Source organism: Vanacampus margaritifer, chromosome 7 (assembly GCF_051991255.1).
Source record: "Vanacampus margaritifer isolate UIUO_Vmar chromosome 7, RoL_Vmar_1.0, whole genome shotgun sequence".
In the NCBI taxonomy this organism is placed as follows: Eukaryota; Metazoa; Chordata; class Actinopteri; order Syngnathiformes; family Syngnathidae; genus Vanacampus; species Vanacampus margaritifer.
This window is the reverse complement of record NC_135438.1, coordinates 7,041,064-7,065,418: the sequence shown is the minus strand read 5'-3', so window position 1 is coordinate 7,065,418 and position 24,355 is coordinate 7,041,064. Positions and strand designations below refer to the sequence as shown.

The window sequence follows — 24,355 nt, the reverse complement described above, 5'->3', positions numbered from 1 at the left end:
CACTCCTCCGGCTCCGCCACCTCCTTCAAGAAAGGGGCGGCAACCATTTTGTCCGGCGCTCGAGCTCCGCCTACAAATGTCGCCCAAAACTCTTCCAGTTTTGCTGCGGCCAAGGTGAATTATAATATTAAAGTCCCTGTTAAGTGAAAACAAAGCTCCATGGTTGTGTTTTGACTTTTCTTGGCTTTGATGGGATAATGACAGATTTAGGTTTTGCGCAAAAATCGAATGAATAAATACGGTAATGTTGAAATGTAATGTATATAGCGTTTTTTAATATATATATATATATATATATATAGGTATTGAGCCCAAAGCGTTTTACAAAAATCGTAATCAGTAAATCATATCTGAAATAAATGAATGTTGAAAAAAAATGCTGAAATAAAATTATGCACATATAAATGAATATTTATTGAAATATATAAATACATGTTTAAATATATGAATATAAATAATTTAAATTACATTTTAAATGACACTTTTAATTGATATTTTGGTGATGTATTTATTTAATCTTGGTCCTCCATAGATAAACATTGACTGTGAGCAAATACATAAGAGGACCTAAAAAAAAAACTAATTAAATTAGTTTTCGATCACGCCAAAATCTGATCCACTCATTTTGCCTTTTAATTCTTATTGCTAACAATCAACAAACCACATAGCTATAAAATAATCCATCTAACAGACTCATTTTGACCTATGTTATGCATAAAACTGACCTTAAGCGGGCCTCAAACCATGTGGCTCCGATCCACATTGTGCAGTGCTGAAATTTAACTTGGAAAGTCTAAAGGATGCTTGGGCTGCAATCAGGATCCTTAATTTCTTCCCTCAATGATATGGATCAAACTTGAACTCCTTTTTATGGTTGACCAACGGTTGAACCTTCCATGTAGCACTTGTGATGGCTGCTCAGAGTGTTTGTGGCAGGCCAATGGTGTCATGACGACAATGACGGGAAAAGCCGAGGAGGAAATACCAGAAAGACAGCAGACGTGAAGCGAGTGAAAAGAAGCGAAGGGGGGGGGTGGCAGTGAGGAAAACTCAGTTATGGCTTCCTGTTTACGACCGCTTCTGGCGCCAAGGTTTGTGAGTGACGGATATGACAGATGTATACTTTCCTTATGTGGTGTGTGTGCATGCATGTATGCACAGCAGCCGTCAAAGTGTCATTGCTTGTTTGGCTCCCGGATCACAACACGCTGCCCCGGACGGCTGTTGTCACGGCAACAGGTGATGCTGAGTGCCTGCCTCCATGCCGCCAATACCCTAGTGGTATCCTTCATTTGGCAGATCAGGATCTGCAGTAGGGGTGGAAATTGGACATAATGGCCCCATAAATGACCTACTATTTAATGCTGGGGGGGGGGGGAGTCTCTTAAAACTCTGGCTGCTGCTTAAGTGCTGACTAGAACTAGAGGAAAAGATCATACTACAAAAACATAATGCACTGTTTATTCAACATTAGCAAGCACCCCCCCCCTTTTTTTTTTTAAACATTGGCTAAATTAATACAGCATTGTGGTTCCAAGTTGGAGTTGAAACTGTTCCACTCCAGTCATGTAGATGGCGGTAGTGAGCAATACAAAGTGATTGGTAAGGTTTTTGGATGTGTGTCTCTCAAATCAGCTTTTCCAATTGAAATGAATGGAAATAATGTAAGCATACATCTGTCATGGTTATATTAAATGGTAGATATTTTAGATGGCTTTAGATGGCTCTAAAATAATTGCCAATCTTCTTCCATACAATTTTCTTTTCTAAATAGCCTACAATGCAGAATTGTTCAGCCTTGACATAATTCTATTCTACACACCACAACATCTAGTATTGGCTCACTTTTTTTGGGGCATTTTTAGCGGGATTTTTAGTTGGTTACTCGGGTTGTGCAAATACTACTTCCAGGTTATAAATCATTTGTTTACTGTAAATTTAGCTTTGACACTTGACACGACTCCAACGTAAAAAACACTGGGTCAGTCATTATGGGGTGTCGACTGACTGCATCCCTATTTGCAGCCAATATCAACAACAGTAGTGAGTGGTTAGCGTACCCGTTTTACAGTTCTGAGGTTGGGGGTTCAAATCTTTTGACATGTTATGTAATATTTGAAATACCTGTACTTTAGGTTCATTGGAGATTCTAAATTGTATTTCAGTGTGTATTTGATTGGTTGTCTATTCATGCGTGGGTGGGTGTTTGGGGAGGGTGGGGTTAGTACTAGTAGTCTGTTCCTGCTCCCTTTACCAAGCATTACTAAGCAATGTCTTAGTAAGGTTTGTGTTACATTGCGTCATTGCCATGAGTACAGCACATGTTGATTTGATATATTGTGATGACTATTATGGCATTAATTAAGAAAATTAATAAATACCATGAATAATTACAGTGACGCAATTTAGACAATATGGTTTGCGTGTGAGAGCGTGCATTTGTGCATCACTCTTGACAAACCCCCAGAATAGAAAATGGCTTTACAAATGGACAACACTATTAACGGACTCGGAAAGTCCACTCAAAACTTTCCAATCAAAACCAATGTGTGGTGGACATGTTAGCAGGGGAAAGCGTGGACGTTAGCTTAGCATCGCTAAAGACTTAAAGGATCAGGTATCGACCTGTTCATATCTATGGCTGTTTTTATTGGAGTAAGTAGTGTGTACATGTCTCTTGAACATGCTACTTTTTGTACAGTACATTTATGGTACATCTTTTTATCTTTCTATGGCATCTTATCATATGGTAGTGAAAACAAAAGTGATGCCATCAGGCTAATGAACGCGACTGAATGCACACCATTTCCTCCAGCAACAAAAAAGCAAGTTTGGATCAACTTTTTAAAACTTGTGTATCAGTTTCAAGATTTTTTATTTATTATCTATTTACAATACAATTGTACTTTACTGGGAATTTTAGGCTAAAGGCAAAATAGTACAAAAATAATTTTGTACTGTATTGGTCGCCTCTAATGGATGACCTTTTCCCCTAATTAGTTTGTTAAATTGAGGTTCTTCTGTACAAAAAAGTGCAAACATGATTTGTAGATTTGAAAAGGAAGTGGTGGGCATCCGTATACTGACAAAAAACAGAAGTGTGACGGCCTGGTGACTAGGAGAGTTGCGTGTGAGTGGGCGACCATGTGCGCTGGTCTTTTTTTTTTGTGCTTTTGACAAGGATGCAAGTTCTTTCGCAATGTGTGACTCTTCATGTTGTGTGAGGATCACATGCGGAACTGCTTTATTGTCATCTGGAATAGATTTTAGGGAGGGCCTTGATTGCCCTCATCATTTGACTTACACCCCCACTCCTCCAAACTTTTCCTAATGGTATTGACGGGAAGAGTGCAGCGCGTGTGTGTAAACCCCCCGCATACTTTTCACTCTTTCAAGATGACATCACACGACTCCGAAGACGCTTGAATGGATGCAGACCTTGTGTGTTTGATGGAGCAATGTTGATGAACATTCCAATGAGAGTGCCGTATTGAAAAAAGGTTGATTTCACAAACATGTTCGCTTTGGATTGACGCCGTTAGAGAGGTGTTCGTTAAACAGTACAGTGGTGCCCTGAGATAACAGTTTTCATTCATTTTTTGACCATGCTTGTAACTCAAATCACACTTTGGAATTTTGGATACGTATTCCAAGAGTGTAGCGTAACTTCAACAAGAGTCAATTTTTGAGTGGACTGGACACTATTTTCTGTCAAAGTTCCACTGTATAGAACTAAATAAACAGCGTGTCCATCATGATTCAACGCCGCATACCTATTTATTGTTTAGTTCCTTCTGGTGTGCCCGTCTTGGCCACCAGGAGGCAGTACAAAAACTGTAATCATGCAGACACTACTTCTATGACTAGTAAGTGAATAGGATGAGATGCTGCAATATTAGTCATTTATAGTGGATAAATTAAAACTTTGGTTATTGGTATGTCTAGTTGCTCCATCGTTTCTGTTGAAATACAAATTGTTAACTATGTCAATATGGGGTAGATGCCACGGACTTCCGACTTTTACACATCAGCGTCGTTTCCGGCCACTGCTGGCCGCGTTCCAACACTCGCATCCCCACCCCTGCGCCCCCGCTTATCGGCAGGAGTGCGTCTCGGCTATCTGAAATGCTTCGGACACTGAGACAGACACTACACACTCGCAGCCTCGCACCCGTCGTCGGGAACGTGCAACCGAGAAGCGTAAGTACTGGGACGCGGCCCATACGTCGCAAACCGGAAACAGAAACGAAGTTGATGGGTGAAAACACGGAATTGTCAAGTCCCACCTCCTCCTGGCATATAGTCCATTGTGTTGAGCATTGTTTGTTATCTTATAAGTGTAGACTTTAAGGTAAAGCAGTAGTTGGTTTAAACAAACAAGGTAGAATTCTGTTTTTCTTTTAATTTCACAGTGGCTTTAATCAACTTGCTTTCAAAAAAATAAAAATCAATTGTTCACTATTTGCCCAAAAATAAATTAATAAACCATATAGAATATACACTGTTGGTCTCCATCTCCATGCGTGAAAATTGAGAATGTCTTTTATAAATGAATAAAAAGTCATAGAAATTTGAGCATTATGTTTGTAAAGGAAGAACTTGTGTATCTGCTTCAGTATTGATTTTCCTAGAGTCTCATCTCCACTTGTTTGCATTTACACATCCAGGTCTAATATTCGTATTGGATCTCTCAGATGACGGTTGGGGAGATCGGGGCGTTCTGAAGGATCTGTTGGCTGCTTTTATAAACGTTTGGCTGATTTGAACTGGCACGCCACACCACAACATCCTCTCTCGGCTTGTAAAAGAACATCCTGCACAGCGGTTCAGTTCCGAAGCTTTTGTTTCTCAAGTCTTCTTTTATGAGATTCCGCTCATGTTATTTCTTATGCAGCTGTAGTTTAGTGCACAAATGTTCCCTCTTGGTCAGAAAATGTTTGGGACTTGTGGGAGTGGAAATGGAAGTTCATTTAAACATTCTCATTAGACATCAGTTTTCAAAAGTGTGACGCATATTTCTTGGGTGGTTTTGGATACATTCAAATCTTTTTAAACTGCCAAGTAAACTTCAGTAACATTAGAGGATAGGTTTTTTTTCTAATTGTGTCAATATAATTTAGCTTCAGTAGAGCTATTTTTATTTAATTTATAAAAAAAAAAAAAAATCATATTAGGGCTCCTTTAAAGCTGTGGTTATTTACAGTTGGTTTACAACTACACAGCATCAAAATGAGAACTGCTTAAATAAACATAGTTAAACTGTCAATTGAAGCTGAGCAACATTAAACCGGTAGAGGCAGAATATTCGTATGGGTTCTCAGGTGATAGTGAAGGTGGATCTAATTCCATTCAGTGTGAGATTTTTCTCAACAGCACCCCCTCTTGGTTGAAACGATCACTACAGCAACTATTTAACAACTAGAGATGACAAACAAAAACAGCAAAAAAGTCACCAAAGTTTTTAAAATATTATTTTAATACTTTTCTTTAAAAAAATGTCCATAGTCTGAAGATGAATCTATTGACCTCAATGCCTCACTTGTCAACATACCAACAAGGTTGTTCTGGAAAAAATTAATCAGAGGGGTGGGGAAAAGGAGGCGTATGAAGGTAAGAACCACAAAATAAAAGTCCAAAAACAAGCAAGTAAGAAAAGGTGGTGGTGGTTGTGGGTTGATGGGATCAACTAATTAGAATGTTTATAACACTCATAGGTGTGCAGGCCAGAGTACAGAAAGCCTAATCACAATGGAAACACATCAGAAAGAAAAATCTACAAGGGGGCTGCATGACTTGAAGGGCAAGATGGCTTAAAAAGCCCTAAACATGTATAGCATGACAGAAAATGATACTTTTGAATGGGAAGCGGGTGTAAAAGAGTGAAAGTGCAGAGAAGACGCGAGTAAAAATCCAGAGCAAAAAATGCTGCGCAAATACTCAGATTTCAAAAGGGGTAGGGCGGGTTAAATAAAGCAATAAAAACAGCCTCTCTCATAAAGTGAAAGAACGTGAATGGACTTTCAGAACTCAATAGTTTTGGCATAGAGCAGGCGCGTTGGTGGGAGGATCAGACAGACAAGAGGGGGGAAAAAAGACAAAAATCATCAATGGCATCATAAAAAGTTTTTTTTCTTTACAGTAAATTCTACCCAAAAAAAAGGCAGCGCTCAAAAGATCGTCACCCCCGCGCGCACACAAACCAATTCCTCCTGTGTTCTCCATTTGTTGCCTTGTCTTTGTATAGAATATATATTTATGTATCTATTTATATATAATATGTATAATTTGTAGGGTGTGATCATAGACAATACAGGCCAGACAGAGCGCTAAGGCAGAGAGGACACACTCGTGGGCTTCTTATTAATCGCTCGGTCGCCAGGTCTCGTTTCAACTCAACTCGTGCAAAAAGGGTTTACGCCACGAAGTAGAAGGTTGGGAGGGGGGGGGGGGGGGGGGCTGCTGTGCCGCTGTGTCCTGAGAAAATAAGCCCATTAAGTCCGAGACCAGCTACAACTCCTATCTCGGAATAACACAGTTAAAATAGAGGGGAAGAACAAAAGTCTGTGCGCCTTTCATAATCTTCACTTCATTACTTTGAATTAAATCATTTTCTCAACTCGCCCCCTTGACCATCACTCTGCCTTTTAAAGGAATTTTTTTATTTTATTTTTTTTTTTTTAAACTCAATTTTGTGAGCCAACAACTATAAACATCACGTCAGACACCAAAACGTATCTGCGCTCCGAGGGAAAATAAAAGACGGCGTGAGATCGGGGACATGTACTATGTAGTCCATATACGGATGTTCATGTGAGGGCGTGTATATTAGCTCACCACGTCGGTGTGTGTGTGAGTATGTGTGCGCGTGTGTAGGTCTTTCACACACAGCCACCGCCGCACCTTCCGACTCAGAAGAGATTCTCTTCAAAAATGGCCATCAGGTCACTCTGGAAGTTAATGTCGATGGTGTCGGCCATCTGCGTGGAAGAGAAAATGATTCGACAGGACAAGGTCAACAAGCTGCTACTTGTGTAGATTGTTGTAAGTACAATTTTCCTAAAAAAATATATGTAGTCATTGAAATGACATATTTGTTCATTTGAAATTACGTATTTATTCATATTATTTTGTATAAATTGTTGCTTGACGGGTTGGAAGTCACAAAAAAGGTCACTAAATTGTAGGGATGTTTTTTTGGTGGGGGGGGGGGTTATATGGTACTTGTGAACGTTGATTACTCAAGAGTTGATGTACTCTTACTGGTATTGGTTGGGGGAAAAAAAATCCCTTTTAAACTGGCAACACTGCAGAAGAACGTTGGAAGCGCTCGCTTGTATCATCCACACACATGGATGTATAAATTAAAAGCTTTCAAAAGACGTCACACCGGATGCTGATAATACAAATCAAATTATCTCTATTGTGGGAGGCTGAGTTGCTACCTGAAAGTAATAAATAATTCCCTTTGCTGGGTTTTGCGTAAAAGGCCAAGGCTAGGCTTGTTTATTTTGTCAACCGTGGTAACGTACCGCCTCCCTCCTGCGCCTCTCCTGCTCACGACGACGCGCCATCTCCCTCTGCTGGTCGAGGGCGTTTTGCGCGGCTGAGGAAGTCGGGGACGGCGCTGGAGGCGGGATGGCCGGAGGCTGCGGCGAGTGAGTGGGCGGTGTGGAAGCGGGAGGCGTGGGCGCGAGGGGCGACGGCTGCTGCTGCTGCTGCTGCTGCTCTTGCCGTCGGCGGGTATCATCCTGTGCCCGGCGGGTGTGATCCACGGTGTCGTCGTCGTGGCTGCGGAACAACAAAAAGAACGAGCTAGAAAGAGGATGAACTGTTACGAACGTGAGCCCGCCTGCCACATTCGGCTCACTCCGTTATGTAATATATATATATAGCAGAGGGAGATGGCGTGATATAGGGGAGCCCAGATATGGAATAAATATATCCGCTCAGTCAACGTCAATAGATAACTTCAAAATCAAACTCAAAATATGTTTATTAAGCGAAAGTCACTAAACCATAATGTACATCGGCCTAATAACAGAGTTGTGGTAATAGATACATTGTAGTTTATTTTTTATTGGAATTCTTATAAAGTCCTTTCTTTGAATGCTCTCGGTGTATTACATATATTTTATCATAACTGTTTTATATTTGTTACTGCATTGAATATGTATACTGAATATGAAGATTATGTATTAGGGGAGATCTTTTTTTTTTTTTTCAATAAACCCGATATGGGTTTCCTGATCTTTCCTGCACACTTAAATGTTACAACTGTTTTTATATTGTCTTTTTGTCTGTGCGAATAAACGAAACGAAAACAAACAATATTTTTTTGCATTATTTGTTTTCACTTAGTGCTGGTTATATGCGAGATTAGTAAAATACAAAATTAGAAAAATAAAATAAAATAATTGATTATTTAATTGAAATAAAAATGTATGCTAAAATGTAAAAAAAAATATTGCATAAAAAAAAATTTGAAATTGTATTTAACTTTATTGGATTAACTAGTTGATAAATGATTTAGTCAAAAGCCATTTGGAAGACCAAAGGTGTGTTTTAAGACACATTTTAGAAGCGGATAGAGAGGGGGATTGCCTAATATTTATTGGAAGGTCCAAGAGAGAAACCGGCAACTGAAAATGCAATTAAAGTGATCTTACTCACTACTCAAATTACAATTATTATTATTTTTACCTAATTCTCTTGTAAAGTAAGCCAAAGCAAAAAATCGAATTTACTTGGTCTGAAAATGATTATTTATTTACTTCAAATAATACATCTTCGTTCATCTATCTACACCCACCATGTATTGTGACAGAACAATGGCAGGTATCTGATGTTATTTGCATGTTGCCATTCATACAGAACGAGAGCTTCAAAATTAGGTCGGCAAATTTGTAAGTAAATTGATACGAGATCATCATTATTTCATGATACTTTTTGCAACTTAAATTATTATTATTTTTTTTTAGATTGGGAACCTGTGGTGCGACCTACCGCTGCTTCTCCTGCTCTCTCCTGGCCTGTTGCGCCTGAGCCTTCAACTGCCTCTCCCGCTCCTCCTTCTCCCTGGCCGCCCGTCGAAACTGCTCGAAACTGTCGCTGGACGAGCGGACGGCCGATGCCGGCGTGGATTGAGACCTCTGGGCTAAGCTGGCCCAGGAGCCCATGTTCTTTAACTTCACATCCTGGGAGACGGTAACAAAAGATGTAGTTAAGGCGGTATGAGTCACAGTAGTTTGATGAAAATGGTGTGTTGAAAATCAGCGACTCTTTATGTGGGCAACACGGATCCCTCTAGTGGTATGCAAAAAAAATAAAAAACACCAAATCAAATGATCAAACTGTGCACTACTACAGGAGCTGACTTGTTTTTTTCCCCATACAATACATTGTTTAAAAGTAGGGCACACGGGAACCCTCCAGTGGTTTGCACAAGAATCACCAAATCAAATGTTCAAACGCCATACAACAGTTTTTTGTTGTTTTTTAAAGGGTGCATTTATTGTGCTGTCAAACATACCGGAGTCCTCTTGGACGCCGTGGGCGTTTTGGGCTCTTGCTTGAATTTGGTGTCCTGTGGAGGGCAGGCTTGCACCACGTGGTCGGTGAGGCGGGAACTGGGACGAGAACCATCTGATGACTTCCCATCTAATCCTAAGGGAGGCATTATAAATTAAAAAAAAAAAAATGTTCATTCATCAAGCACTATGACAATTAAAGGGGTTTACTTACTGTGTTTGCTGTCATGTTTTTGTGTGTCTTGGCGCATTGCAGGGCTGAATGGGGGCGGTGTCAGCACCGGCGAGTGGGACGCTTTTTCCTCTTTTACCAAGTTCGACCTCTGATCCTAAACACATATTACAATGAATGTCCAAATATACAAGACCAAAACATCTGCACACACTCAGAATAGTCTTAAGCTTAGTAGAATATAGTTTTATTGGCCAGTGAACCAATGACTGACGTTTTTCTTGATTTGTGAGGGAGACTGTTGTCCTGTCGTCTGGAACTGAGGCATCAGCGGGCAATGCATCATGAGTGGAGAGGGACTATCACGCAGGCAACCTGCAAGAGGAACACCTATTGAAAATGTGCATTGTCGCCAAAAACCCAACCAAACAAACAAAAAAAAAAGCCCAATATAAATGATTTCAGTATTTTAAAGTTTTGTGACATTTATGTTTGATGGCATGACATGAGCTTTTTCTAATGGAAAACGAGTGCTTTGGGCACAACAGAGGTTGGGAAACACTAGTTTAAAGGTTTATTAACTGTCACGATGTTGATGCGAGTTTTGTTAGCATGTCCATGGCATGTCACATGATGTGTTATGCTACGGTTAGCTCGATCGCTATTTATCATAACCACCACAAACCTGATTTTTACTTGTGATGGTCATACTGACACACCCCACCCCCCAACCCCTCCCAAAACGCGCATGAAGCAGCTAAATTTGCACTATCCTGCGATCAAATTCCCAAGGGACAACAAAGGCAAAGCGTCTTTCACCTTCAATTGAACATATCATTAGGATCACGCTAGCTAACTTTCGTAAGCAAGTTGGGTGCGTTGATCAAATTTTTTGTGCTTTTTCACTATTTGCAAACTTCCGCGTTGGAACTGAAAGTGCATTACGATCTGCATGGCTTATTTGAACGTCTTACCGGTAGAGAATTGATCGGCCTTGATGCGTGGCGAGGGCTGCTGCTGCTGCAAATGTTGTAGCTTTTGCTGGAGGCTCGCACTCTTCTGTTGCTGCACCGCTGCGGCAAGAGCATGCGGGTAGGACTGCTGCGTGTGGCTGTGGGCCGAGCTGTGCCGATGCAACGCCGCGGGGGCGCTCGTCATCGCGGCTTGCATTGAAGGCCCCAGTTGAGCGGCGCCCTGCGCGGGCGAGTGCAGCGGTTGAACCTGTCCGGACGTCCGCGGTTGGAGCGACTGCAGGAAGCTTTGCACCTGGCTGAGGGGTGGCGTTTCCGCACTGGTGGGCGTAGGCTCGTCATCGTCCTCAAGCAGGGCCTGGGGCGGCTGAGCGGAGAGGGTGCCTAAGATCCCGTGCGATGGCGGCGAAGGTACTCGGGGCCGTGGAGCAGGCTGGGGCAGAGGGAGAGGAAGCGAGTTCTGAAGATGAGGGGTGGGCGTGGGCAGGGAGAGGAGCGAGGAAGGAGGCGGCTGAGTGTTCTTGGAAGGAAGTGGTGCTGCGTGGCTACTTGGGCGTGCTGGCTGCTGGGGAAGTGCGCTATGGATGGCTGGAAAGAAAGGAGTACAAAATAAAACAATTTGATCAAAATATTCTACTGTGCTGCCACAACATTATGAGATTTGATACAAAAAAATTCAGCCTATACAGAAAAAAAAAGTTTCATTTTGAATGACACCATTAGAGGCATTGTTTGTTGTACTACACTGTAGGGTTGTCAAAAGTATCGATACTGAAGTATTAGTGTTAGACACGCAGTTTTTTGGGGGGCAAATGTAGCACACAGGTATGACGTGGAATTGTTTATTTGATGTTTTTTATAGGACAGGGCGATATGGCTGAAAAGTGCATTACGTTTAACTATTTCATCAGTCGCTATCAATATATATATATTTTTAAACCTATTTCAAATAAAATAAAAGATTATACTGAGCTAGTATTCCATTATGTGATGTGTATAAGAAGTGATTTTTCATAATAGGAGTAACTGGTTATCGTGTAACTAAAATCAGATAAAAGAAAACAAGATAATCAGTCTACTTTAATGGACGACTACAAAAATGGGATATTTACTATTGAGAAGCTGAAATAAGACTAGAAAAAAAATAATTATCAATTAATTTTCTAATTGAGTACTTGCCGATTTAATGGACTAATTTTTGCACCTCTAGTAAAGATGATAAAAATCCATCTATCCCACCCCTAATTGCAGAATGGCACTGACCTGGCGCAGGTACGATAGGATGTTGGTTCAGGAAGGGGTGCGTCTCAGTAGGTGTGGGGCCAACAGGTGTGGTAACGTTGAGGAGGGCAGAGGTGAGCGGGGGACAGGCAGTTGTGATGACTGGACCGGGCTCGTTGTTGGGCTGGGTGAGGTGAGGGTTCATAAAGTGGGCCAATGGGTCAAATCCGGTGCTCAACATCTGGGAGGATTCCAGAGCAGGGACAGGGACGGGGACGGGGACGGGGACAGGAGTGGGGATGGGAACAGAGATGGGGACCGACACAGGAATTGTGGAGGGAGCAATGTACGGCAGTTTGGATTGGACCACTTGAGAATGTGGCGCGCTGGGGCCGGTGACGGACTGCTGCTGTGTCCTCTTTGTGTCCTTGTTGGACAGCGTCTTCTGCTGCTTGGGAACCAGCCCTGCTAAACAGAAATACGGTCAATTAGAAGCTTTTAGAATAAAACAATAAATAAAACGGTGGTGCATATATTTTGGTACCATTGTCAGAATCTTCACTATCAGAGGAGTCACTGGTGCCCGACGATGAAGATCCCGTCTTCAACTTTGTGACGTTTGTCATTTCCGGGGGTTTTTCTACAGTGACAGTGGATTTTCAAACAAGCAAATATAATCTCTTCTGTAACCAAGCATACATTTATTTAAAGAAAGAAAAAAATCTTACACTCTCAGACATACTAAAGCAGGTGTCTTTCGTAATATATGTCAGACACATTGCTGTGTAGTAACTTTCTGCCGCTATTATGAGACGGCCAACACAACTAAACACCTGTGTTGGGCAGCCTAAAGCACAAGCTAGTGACTGTTTTTCTGGTATTCTAGTGACAGAGCCAAATGACTGGTTGTCCGCTTTCCCCAGTCACAAAAATTCTTGGTGGTAAATATTGAACAAATTTAAATAAGTTTTAATTAGCATAAAAATCGAACTCAATAGAACTTTTCCAAATTGCTCCCCAGTGTTCTAACTCCGAGAAAAGGTGAGTCAGGTGGATCATATGTAATACAGCCCCAACAATGAATCAATTTGAAAAAGCCTACCCGACGACTTTTTCTTCCTCTTGAGGCAGCTCGATACGTATTTCTCCAGCTCGCGGAGCGTGGAAGGCTTCAGTGTCTCAAAGTCGATCTCAATTTCGTCCGGGTTGGAGTTCTTCATGGATGGCTCTCGGGTCTGGATTATGTGCACGACACGGCCCAGCTTGTCGCCGGGCAACTTGTTGATGTCGAGGCTCAGCTGGCGCTTCTCTTCGTACGACATGGGCTTGCCTCCGACAGCTGCCGCGCTCCCGAACAAGTCTGGTGAGGGCAAGGAGCAGGATTACATTAGACCAAATGTCATGACAATGTACACGGTGGACAGGGTGTCACACAATGCGGTTTAAAATTTTACAAATGCACGCTGGTACCTCGATTTACTATTGTTGTTGATGAAATGGGTTGTTAAATAAAACCCTAAAAATGGCTGCTATTCAAGCAACGGCACAATGTTTAACATGGTTTATTCAACCAAAATCATCTACATACTATCTTCATGTGCTTCATGCAACTAATGCTGCTCATAAATGTGCAAACGAGTAAAAAAATATATTTTGTAATAATATGCCTATTCATCTACTTTTATAAATTACAGAGTGTTCATGGACACATTTTTATGAGCTAACATGCATACCCATGTCATCTTCTGCTTCGAGGGAGGCTGAAGGGACGAGAGGTGTTGGCCCAGGCTGAGGGGCCACAGCGGGACGACTGTTTTTGACGCCTTCTTTCTTACTGCAATTCATAAACGCATCAGCTGATTAGACAATGCATCATTTACCTTTGAACTGTGTTAACAGACGTGTCATAAAAGGAATAGGTCACAATATGTCATGACAAGGCCGGCTAATGCCTATAAATATGGTAAGAAAACTAGCACAACGTCAGTGTATCAACACTATCTAGTGGGGGTGTTGGTAAATCAAAGTTTCATGTCATAAATAGAAAACATTTCATAATAATATACAATATTTATCTGGTGTTTCAGCAACAGAAATTAAACCAGAATTTAATAAAAATTTAACTAGAATAAATTGTGGCTGATTTCCAGTAGAAAAAAACCCTTGATAACCTGTCTATATATCCATTGTGCCATTTCAAGAATGTTTCATTCTATTCTATTAATTGTTTTATGCATGAACTTTTTTTAACACAGCACTGCGAATAGCATTCATTGTAGAAACGTTCAAAAGCTACCAACCCAGGCTTCTTCTTCTCCTTCTTCGGAATGAGCATGTCTTTGCTGATTTTGCTCTTCTTAGAAACCTGAAGCACGGCAGGCTCGGTGGGTTCCTCCATTCCCACTTTCTTGTGCTTTTCCTTCTTCTTCTTCTCCTTCTTCTCCCTCTCTTTCTTCTTGGGCTTGCAGACCTGAGGCTGAGAGAGCGCGGCCAGTTGCTCGTGGACAGCTTTGAGCTGTGCAGAGGACATGAAGACATGTGGTTTACAAACATGCAAAACCAACAGCCTCATAAACCCTCCCTAATATGAATCCGCTCACCCATTGATTCTTAAGTGTGGTACTTGTACCACTGGTGGTACGGGGCGCCCTCTAATGGTATGTGAAAGAATCACTGATTTAATATTAAAAACATACATAACCTTGTGGGTTTGAACTTTTTTGTAATCCAGTGCATTTCAATTTTATTTAACTTTTAAGTACAAAACGTTTTCATTTAAGCGTGAATAAATGTTTGAAACATTGATTTATGTAGATTAAAAAAAAAAAATCTAACTTCTATGAGCAATATATTTTAAATGATACTTCATAATCATTTAAGATTTTTTTCCTACATATACTGTAGTTACGGTGTTACATTCAAACTGCACAACACTACAATTGCTAACAAAGATATTACATTTATAGGGATAAAATCCCTGCCTCAATTTGATAAACACCTGAGCCTACTAGCTGTAGGTGGTACTTTGTGTAAAGATTTTGAAAAACACTGCTCTAACCTGTTCCTGTAACACAACCAATTTCTGCTGCCTCTCTTGATCAGAGTCTCCTGCTGAGGACTCGGATTCGGACATACTGGAACTGCTGTCTTCTGAGACAACGGGCGGTGGTGGCGGTGCTTGCCGAGTGGAGGGGGCAGGGTGGAGGACAGATGACGGTGTGGGAACCGGGGCGGTCTCCTCTGGCTCATCAGGCATCTTGGCAAAACGCATCTCAAAGACGTCCTATGACGAGGTGCAAGATAGCGTTTTTAGCAGGAGAGGGGGGGAAAAAAACGAGGCATGTAATTATTTCAATTCAGGGCTCTACAGTAAGATGTGGACTGGTAACACTGGTCTGACAATTTTTTCAGTTGGTCGCACCCTTTTTTGGGAGGTCCAGCATAACCATGCATGCTGATGAATAGTTGTCTTAATTGGCATACTGTAGTTTTGTGTGAAGATTGACAGAGATTCAAGATAGATATTTGCTACACACCCACTCAGCTAGGGCTGAAGTCATTGCGATTAATTATTATTATTATTAGGGGCCTACTTACTACTAGTCTTTTAAAGTTTGTCAGTACGGTGGTACTTGGAGAGCAAAGTATTTTTTGGGAGAATGTACAAAGGACGAAATGCTCACCTGTAGTTTCCGAGCCATGGCCACCACATCGTGGCCTGGTGGATTATACTTGTAACAGTTGGAGAACATCAATCGGACGTCTGCTGAAAACTCTTGAGGGTCTCTGTACTGTCTGTTGTCCAGCTTTTTCTAAAGGAGGTAAACAATTTTTAGAAGCATCTTAGGTTTTTAATCGGGAAAAAAAACGATGCAGGACAGTACAAAGAGCATCTGAAAAACATCACCCATTCCTAACGGGTGTGTTTTAGCACCAGTAATCTTTTAAACTAAAATGTGAAATACCGGACAAAGAACGCTCAAATTCAAAGTACAGTGGAATCCGTAGGAAGTGCAATGCCTCTTTTATGATTTGTAATACGATCAAATATGTTAGGAAAAATATCAAGGCACTTCTAATTATTTCTAGGGGAGTGTCGAATCTCACAGGTTTGCTATTCATGGACGCCTCAGTGCCTATCCTCCGCAAATAGCAGGGTGCTCTATTTCTAGTTGCATTATTTTTTATCGGGAAAAACGGTTTCAAAATCTGAACAAATCAGCAGCTTTAACAATGTCCCACGACAGATTTTGAGCAACTGTAGTATTTCCAGCGTAAGTATTTGTTGAAGGCTAGTACAATAAAAACAAATCATCCAAGGGTATTCATAATTACCTTGATCGTACTGAGGTCCATGGGATGCTTGATGATGTCATAGTAGTCATGAAGGCCGAGAGCTTTTGCGTCTACGGGTAGGTGAAAGGGCCACGAGTACGCAAAGTGCTTCTTGGACAGCATCTCTTTGACAAGGAGGGCGCAGAAATGCATCTGATCTTGACGTTTGGGCGTCAACATGTCTCCAGTCTCCAAACCACCAACCACCAGGTGGTGCTGGGAGTCAGGCTGCGATGGGTCTCGCTTGGGCTGCTTTGACGGGCGACTGCTCTCGCGGCGAGTTCGAGTCTCTGCCGAGACAGGAGATGATTCGCTGAGCTGGTCATTGGCTGTGGGCGTTGTGGTGTCCGCTTTCCTCTTCTGGCTCTTCCTTTGCTGTTGGATCATCACAAGCGGTCAAAGGATATAAACAAAATGACATCATGTCACCAGGTTGGTAATAGCTGACTCTCCTCTCGAGCTGGGCGATTGATTCTGAAATATTAATTTCTCCAAGTAATTGAAAACTAAAAAAAAATATATATATACATATATACAGCTTTACTTTTTAAATTTAAAAAAAATATTTTTTATATGAAATTGGGACTAGCGTTTTTGTGAAAAAACAACAAGCAGGTTTTATTTTAAAGCCATATCATCCAGCCCTAGTCCCCTTGTAGGTACCTTGATGAGAGCGGGGGCGTTCTGCAACATCGGGCTAGAATGGAGGCCTGGGTGCGTCGGAGGGGCCACAGCGGTCATGCCCTGGGGCAGTATGCCTGCTGTTGAGAGTGGGTACGGAGGTCCTAGATGGGGTGCGTGGGCTGTGGGTGTAGGAGGCACACGTGGGGGCTGGGCCAGCGCAGGCGGGGTTGGCGACGGGTGGGTGTGTGGGAGGGTGGAAGGGGACGAAAATCCTCGTGTGTGCGGGGTGCTAGATGGGGAGGATAGGTCTTGGCTTGATTCGGACATGCTGATCGGAGCTGAAATCAAGCAGAAAAATGAGTGAACACGAGAAGCTCCGAGTGTAAGATGAAGTCAAGCTACAATCCTTACCAGGCTCTCGTTTTATGCCGCGGCGCCCCTTGGCGACCACAGCAATTTCTGTCTCTTCCTGCGGCATCTGTGTGATCTTCTGGAGGAAGAGCTTCTCCAAGGCTTTTGCCATCAACACAATGTCATCGCTGGGCTGCATCAAGCAATGCGCAGTTTGTTACATTCGCCTTAAATTCCAACAAGCTGTTCCCAGCTACTGACCTTGTTGTAGATGTAGCAATTGGTGAACATGGTGTTGAAGTCATGAATACACTCCTGGGCATTTTTGTAGTAGTGGTTCTCCAGGCGTTTTCTTATTGTACCCATGTCCATTGGGGTTTTGATTATTTTAGTGTAGTCCTAGAAATATGGGACAAAGGCAAAATACTTTAAAGGCTATCTCAACTGCTGTTGGCTAAGATTAAAGGTCAGGTTGGTATCCCCTGTCAACACTGTGCTAGACAGAATTTGAAGCTTATCTTTAAATTTTACTGGATGTCATACAATGAGGTCATTTCAGTGAATTCTCATATTTTTAGGTGACAGTTTCCAATTAAAAGTTCACTTCTCGTAGTGTCAGTGCTTATTTTATAGTGAGTATACTATTGGTAACTTCTGTCGCAACAGGATGTACTCATAACATATATAGAACTGGAGTTAACAGACTACAAAATGACAGTCTGATTTTACTATTCTGAAAGCGGTCGAAGTTTAAAATTGTGCAAAAACATCATGACTTGAGCACCTGAAGTGTTAATACCGCAAGTGTGTTTTTGCCTTATTTTGTGTGTTTTTCTTCATGATGACACCAAAGAAGCATAGCAGTGATGTCAAAAGGGAAGGAAAAGTGTGATGTCAACCATGAACTGGAAAGTAACTGATTGCCAAGTGGGAAGCTTGCACCTCTGTCTTGGGTGCTCAGTAGAATATGGATATAAAACTGCTTCTTTTTTTTTCACGTTTATGACAGAAGTGTTGAAAGACTATGCCTACTAAAGTCTTGAGTTTACTTGCCTTTAGTAATCCACCTTCACCAACGTCCATCATTCATCAAAGGGTGAGTACATAATTTCTATTTTTATCACCCAGCAGTTAATTTCTAATTACACTTGTGTGACAGGAGAAAATATGAACAAATGCATGTGAAATATTCAAGGTTTTATGGTGACAGATTGACTCTGGGATTAATTATTAAATATATTCCCTAAATCCTCATCAGAAATATGTTTAAATGGTTTCCAAACGCTTGACTAATCTGATCAACCAGTATGTATTGTGTTCAACTGCAATTTCTAGTGCTGTCAAAGTTAAAGCGTTAACTCATTGTTTTATCAGAAAACAATATTGCATTAATATCATGTATTAACGCAGATTAATCGTATTAATTTTGACCGCAGATGACCCTTTAGAAATAGCAGTTATGTATAACATTCAGAATATTTGTTCATGTCAAACTATTGGGGGCCTTTTTTTTCTCTATTTCAAATTATGCAAGTAATTAACTGATTAGAAAAAGAGGATGAGTCTGCAGCGGATCAAAAAATGTTGAAGACGGCCTTATAACAAATGTTGAAAGCATTAACATAATAGGTGCTCTTCAAATTTGGCGGGGATTTTTTTTTGATGAAAAGCCTTTTTAATTATATGATTAATTCTGATTAATCAAAATTCTAAGATGTGATTAATCTGATTAAAAAAAAAAACGTAATCGTTTGACAGCTCTTAAATTTAACACATACCTACCTGGCCTAGTATTGTCACAATACCAACATTTTTACTTTAATATTAAAAACTGCTTAAAATACCTTGATACCAGTACTGAAACGATATCATGCCAAAAACAACAAAACAACTGTAAAAAGCAATGAAATAATAGCTGACAGCCAAACAACTTTGTTTGTTTTATTTGTATTTAATTCAAAAAATACTAGGATACTAATATTTTTTCCTGTAAAAATGGAAGAGAAAAAAAAGAACATTTTTACAGACTTTAGAACAATTGAGCACAAAACATTTAACTTTTTATTTAGATACAGTAACTGTATAAAAGCATTAGGACATCAAAAATATTTGTTTATTTCTTCAGCCTTTGGGCATTGATTGTAATTAAGTAAAATAGCAAAGTGATTTCACCCCCATCATTTTTCTCCTTTGTCAGCTTTTGTAGCTTGTTAGAAATCCCACAGTTATATATTTGTTTATAACGCATGGATGGTTTTTTTTTTCTCCTGCGCATGTAATGTCCTACTGTCTTTGAATGCACCTCATGTTTCTTGCCGAAAGTGAGTCTTGTCAGTCCCATGGCCCCTCCAAGTACCAGTATTTGGAAATGATGGTATTGCGTCATTTGTGCTGGCTAACGTTTACGGTACTGGTAGTGGTAACCTATACTTGCTACAATACAAACCTTGCCACTAGGCAATTTGAGCTACAAAAACATAGGACTCACGGGTAAATTGAGTTTGACGACATCTACGGGAGCATGAAAGGGCCACGCAAACTGGTGTTTCCATAATGTCTTCAGTACCACTTTGAGCAGGTACTGAAAAGAGAAAACGAGCAGAGTCAGTTGTAGATTCCTGGCTGTCAATCTCCACAATTAAGTACAACAAAAAGCGGCGGTCTCTTTTACACACCTGTAGCTGGTTGGTCTGTCGTTTGGGTCTGATGGAATTCCCTATTTCGGGCGACGCAGGATTCAGGATGTGAGGCTGCGGGGCCGAGGGAGGGTTGTGGCTGCTGCCTGGCTCCAGTCCGTCCCCCATCACAGTGGTGGTTTGCAGCGGCCGAGCAGTCAGTTTAGGTAGATTGGACCTGGCGGGGGCAGGCGGCACCGGGGGGATCCCCCTCAGGCCATTCCACTCCTCGCTTGACTCTCTGTTCAACAGCAGCAAGAGTTTTGGGATTAAAGTGCTCTCTCTCGCTTAGCATCAAGACCAAGACAATGCCTCGTATCCCACAGCAACTCACAATCACTTCAGTAAACCTTTGTAAACACTTGCACTGCCAGTTCCAACAGTCCTCACCACAAATACATTAGGTGTGTCTGAACGTTATTGTCTTAACCCTTCAACAACCAACGCACACAAAATTTGCATTTTACACTTCCTTGTGGCAGCTATAAAAGTATACATTTATCCATTTTATATCCCGTTTATCCAATTGTTTTTCCAAATATGAGCTTTTATCATTTGGTTGAGATATCACCTGATGGGTTTAAAAAAAAAAAAGGAACAAGTAGAGAAGTTGCCGCTTTTTAATACATAGCTCAAGTTTTAGGGACATTGGATTCATTGTGTACCGCAAACAGGGTTTTACCTGGCTCAAATTGAGGCAGAGGTGGTATCACGCTGACTATGACGGGTGACTACCGATACCAGGTATCGGCGCCAATACCAGTCTTATTTTAAGGTATTGGTACTCGCGAAACTCGTTCACCTTTATAAAACTAACTAAATCTAAAACTAATATTATAGCAAAAAGGTCTATTTTTATTTTTGTCAGGTTCATTTTTACTTATTTCCATATTACTGTTCTGCTGTACATAAGGAAGGTCAGTCATTTGTGAATTGTAGTTTATTAGCCAATACTTAGTGCATTGTTTGTTGCTTTTACTCAACAAATACAACATATATTGAATACCAACAATAATATAAAATGAAACGAAGCATTTAAAAAAACTGAATACAAAAAAAATACTCAATAATAAACTTGCTCTAAAAACTAATTCAAACTAACGGAACAAAAAAAGTCAAAATGAAATAAAAACTATAATGAAAAATCCCAAACTATTATAACCCTGTTGCCAAGAAGGAACCTATTGGTACAACACGGTGCAAATGAAGAAATTTTGCTTCCAAATGTTACCATTCAGAGAATGGGTATTTCCAATCATTTAGTTCAGTATCACTGAGTAATGCATGACGCTTAATGAGACAATTCAGCTATATGTGGGGAACCAGGAGCATCATTGACCAGTGTTGTGGGCATTGGCTGTCTAGGAAGATCAACGGAAAGTGCCACTGTTGCGTACTGAAAATGTGCAGACATGTAATTTGGGGACCAATAGATAGGTGCAAAATAGTACCTCGTTTATTATCACCCGGGCCAATTTCCAAGAACCCCCCCCCCCCCCCCTCTGCAAAATAGATGAAAACTTACATGTTTGGTGCGGTCTCGCTGTTCCTTAAATTGCTTGGGCGTTCATTGTGTGGTCGACGAGGATGCAGCAATGTGGGTGCAAACTGCAACACAGTGAGTGAGAACTGCACGTCACCCTAACAGAAAAACAAAGAGAAAACAAGTTTAGTCAACAAAATAGCATTGAATTGCAGGAGCAGAAAAGAAATAAAGTGCATTTCAGCAAGATAACCTCACATATGTGTACAGTTTGTTGCTTGTTAATGTGACTATTCCAATTCATGCGAGAATATTTTTTTATGACAGGATTTAAAAAAAGATAGTCAAACAGCTTCGATTCAGCTACTCATGATTTTTTCTGTTTAACATAATTCAAGCTATTCACTGGTACTCTTTCTGTGATCCTTCGAATCCACTCTAGCACTGGCCTCCGGTTGATAGGTGGCCAGGTTGACAATGGATTGCAGCGTAACGGAAGATTCTAGTAGAGATCCAACAGGCAAGCGAGGCTCCTTGTGGAGTTAGTCACGGCAAAAACAAACGTAAGTTAATGCAGAGAAAGATCTGGATCACTATTGGCAATGGCAGAAGTTAACAGCTGATAACGGATAGCTGTTAAATCTAAAGTACGTTAAAACTAAAGACTACATGGTATACATACAGTGTCCGGTCAAAGTTTGGCTGCATGGTATACAGTGTCCGGTCAAAGTTTGGCGGAGATGGAGCTTGTGCCTGCCATAGGACGCATCCGTAACTCACGTAGCTATTTTAAAATTACTTGCTTACTTCAAATTTTGCAAATTTGAGGGCATGACATCACGGCACACTGTGATTCTCTAGTGAAAGTAGACTTCAAAGCTTGCTCTTTCATCTATACCTGCTTCAAACAACAAAACGCACATATGAATGGAGAATGATTTGTTGGTTATTCCAATATTATTTTGTGTTTTTTTTTTTTTTCAGAAAGGGGGCCATTGAGAATGAAATTTCCATCCTTTGTATGTTTCACACATTGAGTACTTTACAGTGAGGCTGGATCCCTAACACCACTAATAGCAAGAGTTTGCCGTATTAGAGTATTTCATGAGCCAAAAAGCATACTGTCACAAAAATGTGCTAGATAAAAAAATGTGTTTGAATTAATATGTCTTTATAAATGTGTCAGTTGTGGTCAGTAATGTGCGAAAGTTGAGTCGAGGCAACTGTACTCTTTTGGTTTGTTTAAGTGGTGTAAAATAATTTTTGTTCCAAGCATGAGGTGACATTTGATGTCTTCGCTTTCTGGAATCCACAGACGAGTTTTCTTGGTTACACAATCACGAAACAAGTTTGTTTTGCAGAACATGACGACGTCAAGCTCACCCATTTTGTCCTTTCGTACTTACAATATCATCCGATAAAAACATCACCGATGCAGGCACGCAGATAACTTTCGCAGTTGTAAAAATGTTTTAGATTTCGACTTTTGAGTGGTAGGCAGAAGATTTGCAGTATTCAACAACCTTTGTGACGTTATCCAAAAAGCACACATCAAAGTGAAGCCGTTAAATGGAAGATAATTTTACCTACGCAGGGACTGTTAGCCATTGAGCTACTACGTTCTCCGCGGTGGATATAACGTCTGAAAACAACCGACGGGGAAATAAAAGGGAATTAACGTAACGCCATGTGTACATAGGAGCCACCAGCAGCTTAAAAAAAGACAGAGTCCATGCCCCTCACACGCAAAAAAAGCGTCGTGCTAGCTGCTACACCGCCGTCTTTGCTAACCTTCCATGATAAGCAAGCACGTCGCCATGTCTCACCAGCAAGTGTCAACTTCTCACGTAAACGGCCTTTCAGAATACAACCAGGAGAGCTCTGTATTCACGAAAACGATATACGTCACGTTGCACACGGCCCCCAGCGCAATAGCGCCTCGGCTACGCCGTCTGGCGCGCGTAAGTTATGTCATGAATACGGCCTACGGGGGCTACAAACAAACAGCTCGAGCGGGGCTAGCTGCTCTTAGCACGACTGCGAGCTAACGTGCACACACTGCGACGGCGCAGTCTTAAATACAACAAAAAACACCTTAGCGCGTGTTATACAAGAGTGGCGAAAAGAGCCGAGAAGAAATATGCGCCATGAGTAGCGTAAACCTCACAAGACACAAAAATGATCCATCGCGTGTGTGGCCCGAACCGGTGCAAGGCCCCGCGCGAAGACAGCTCATGCCGAGGTTCACTCTTGACAGCGGGCGGAAAAACACCACCGATACGGGGCTTTAACGCGTTTTTTTATCGGACCCCGCCGGCTTCCCACCCTCGCTACATACGCCGGTGTCACCCAAGCAAGCACAATTCATACCTGGCTGAGTCTGTTGTCAGCGCTCGGAGGACCTTCCTCGCCCCAAATCCAGAACAAACAGTCCCCTTTCTACGTCGATGACGTCAGACGCACGCACGGCGGTCAGGCGGGAGGGACACCGCTGTCAGTGTCAGGCGAAGCTCCGCCCCCTCCTCGGGCATATTACGCAATCATTTGCAACCGTTTCAACGCTGAAAGTTTAAACTACAGTGCAAGTTTTACTTACCTACATTAAATAAACTAAAACGTTTTGTCATATATATTGATCTTTACAACATAAACGTAAATACATAGAAATCAGCCTTTTCATAAAATGCACGCACGCACGCACGCACGCACGCACGCACACACACACGCCAATAAACAGAAACACTGGAGTCGACGTTATTTTTATTGATATGGACAATAAAAATAATTAATACCGCAGCAGCAAAGAATAATCTGAATTAAGGAAAAAAGCAGACATGAACAAATCTTGCATATTGCACTAATAATAAAAATAAAAAGCATGTCATGCTTGCTTCAGGATTAGATAGATTACTTGTAAGATTGTTGTCCCTCCTTGATGCAAAACCGTCTGTGGTGTCCTTGTATATCTGCTTCCCAACTGTTTTCTTATGATGCTA

The 24,355-nt window shown here is 41.3% G+C and overlaps 1 protein-coding gene across 9 annotated transcripts; it reads right to left on the bottom strand.

Moving 5' to 3' along the window:
- Nucleotides 1-5,456: 5,456 nt before the first annotated feature.
- On the bottom strand, nt 5,457-23,816 carry LOC144055308 (bromodomain-containing protein 4-like). 9 transcript variants are annotated; one of them, XM_077571176.1, is made up of 22 exons: nt 23,730-23,816; nt 21,402-21,517; nt 19,877-20,117; nt 19,690-19,782; nt 17,463-17,600; nt 17,262-17,394; nt 16,890-17,188; nt 16,227-16,601; nt 15,575-15,703; nt 14,950-15,174; nt 14,192-14,406; nt 13,625-13,725; nt 12,994-13,251; nt 12,436-12,531; nt 11,934-12,359; nt 10,674-11,258; nt 9,974-10,074; nt 9,742-9,856; nt 9,530-9,663; nt 9,004-9,194; nt 7,530-7,788; nt 5,457-6,977 (listed from the first exon to the last, which is right to left on the bottom strand). In XM_077571176.1, exons 3-22 carry the CDS (start codon nt 20,003-20,005, stop codon nt 6,909-6,911), a joined length of 4,071 nt encoding a protein of 1,356 aa, XP_077427302.1. In that variant the 5' UTR covers nt 20,006-20,117; nt 21,402-21,517; nt 23,730-23,816; the 3' UTR covers nt 5,457-6,908. The 9 variants fall into 9 exon arrangements, with proteins under 9 accessions (XP_077427302.1, XP_077427298.1, XP_077427299.1 ...); XM_077571172.1 differs by lacking the exon at nt 23,730-23,816 and adding an exon at nt 23,527-23,713; XM_077571173.1 differs by lacking the exon at nt 23,730-23,816 and adding an exon at nt 23,527-23,713 and having other exon boundaries at nt 11,934-12,356.
- Between the last annotated feature and the right edge of the window lie 539 nt (nt 23,817-24,355).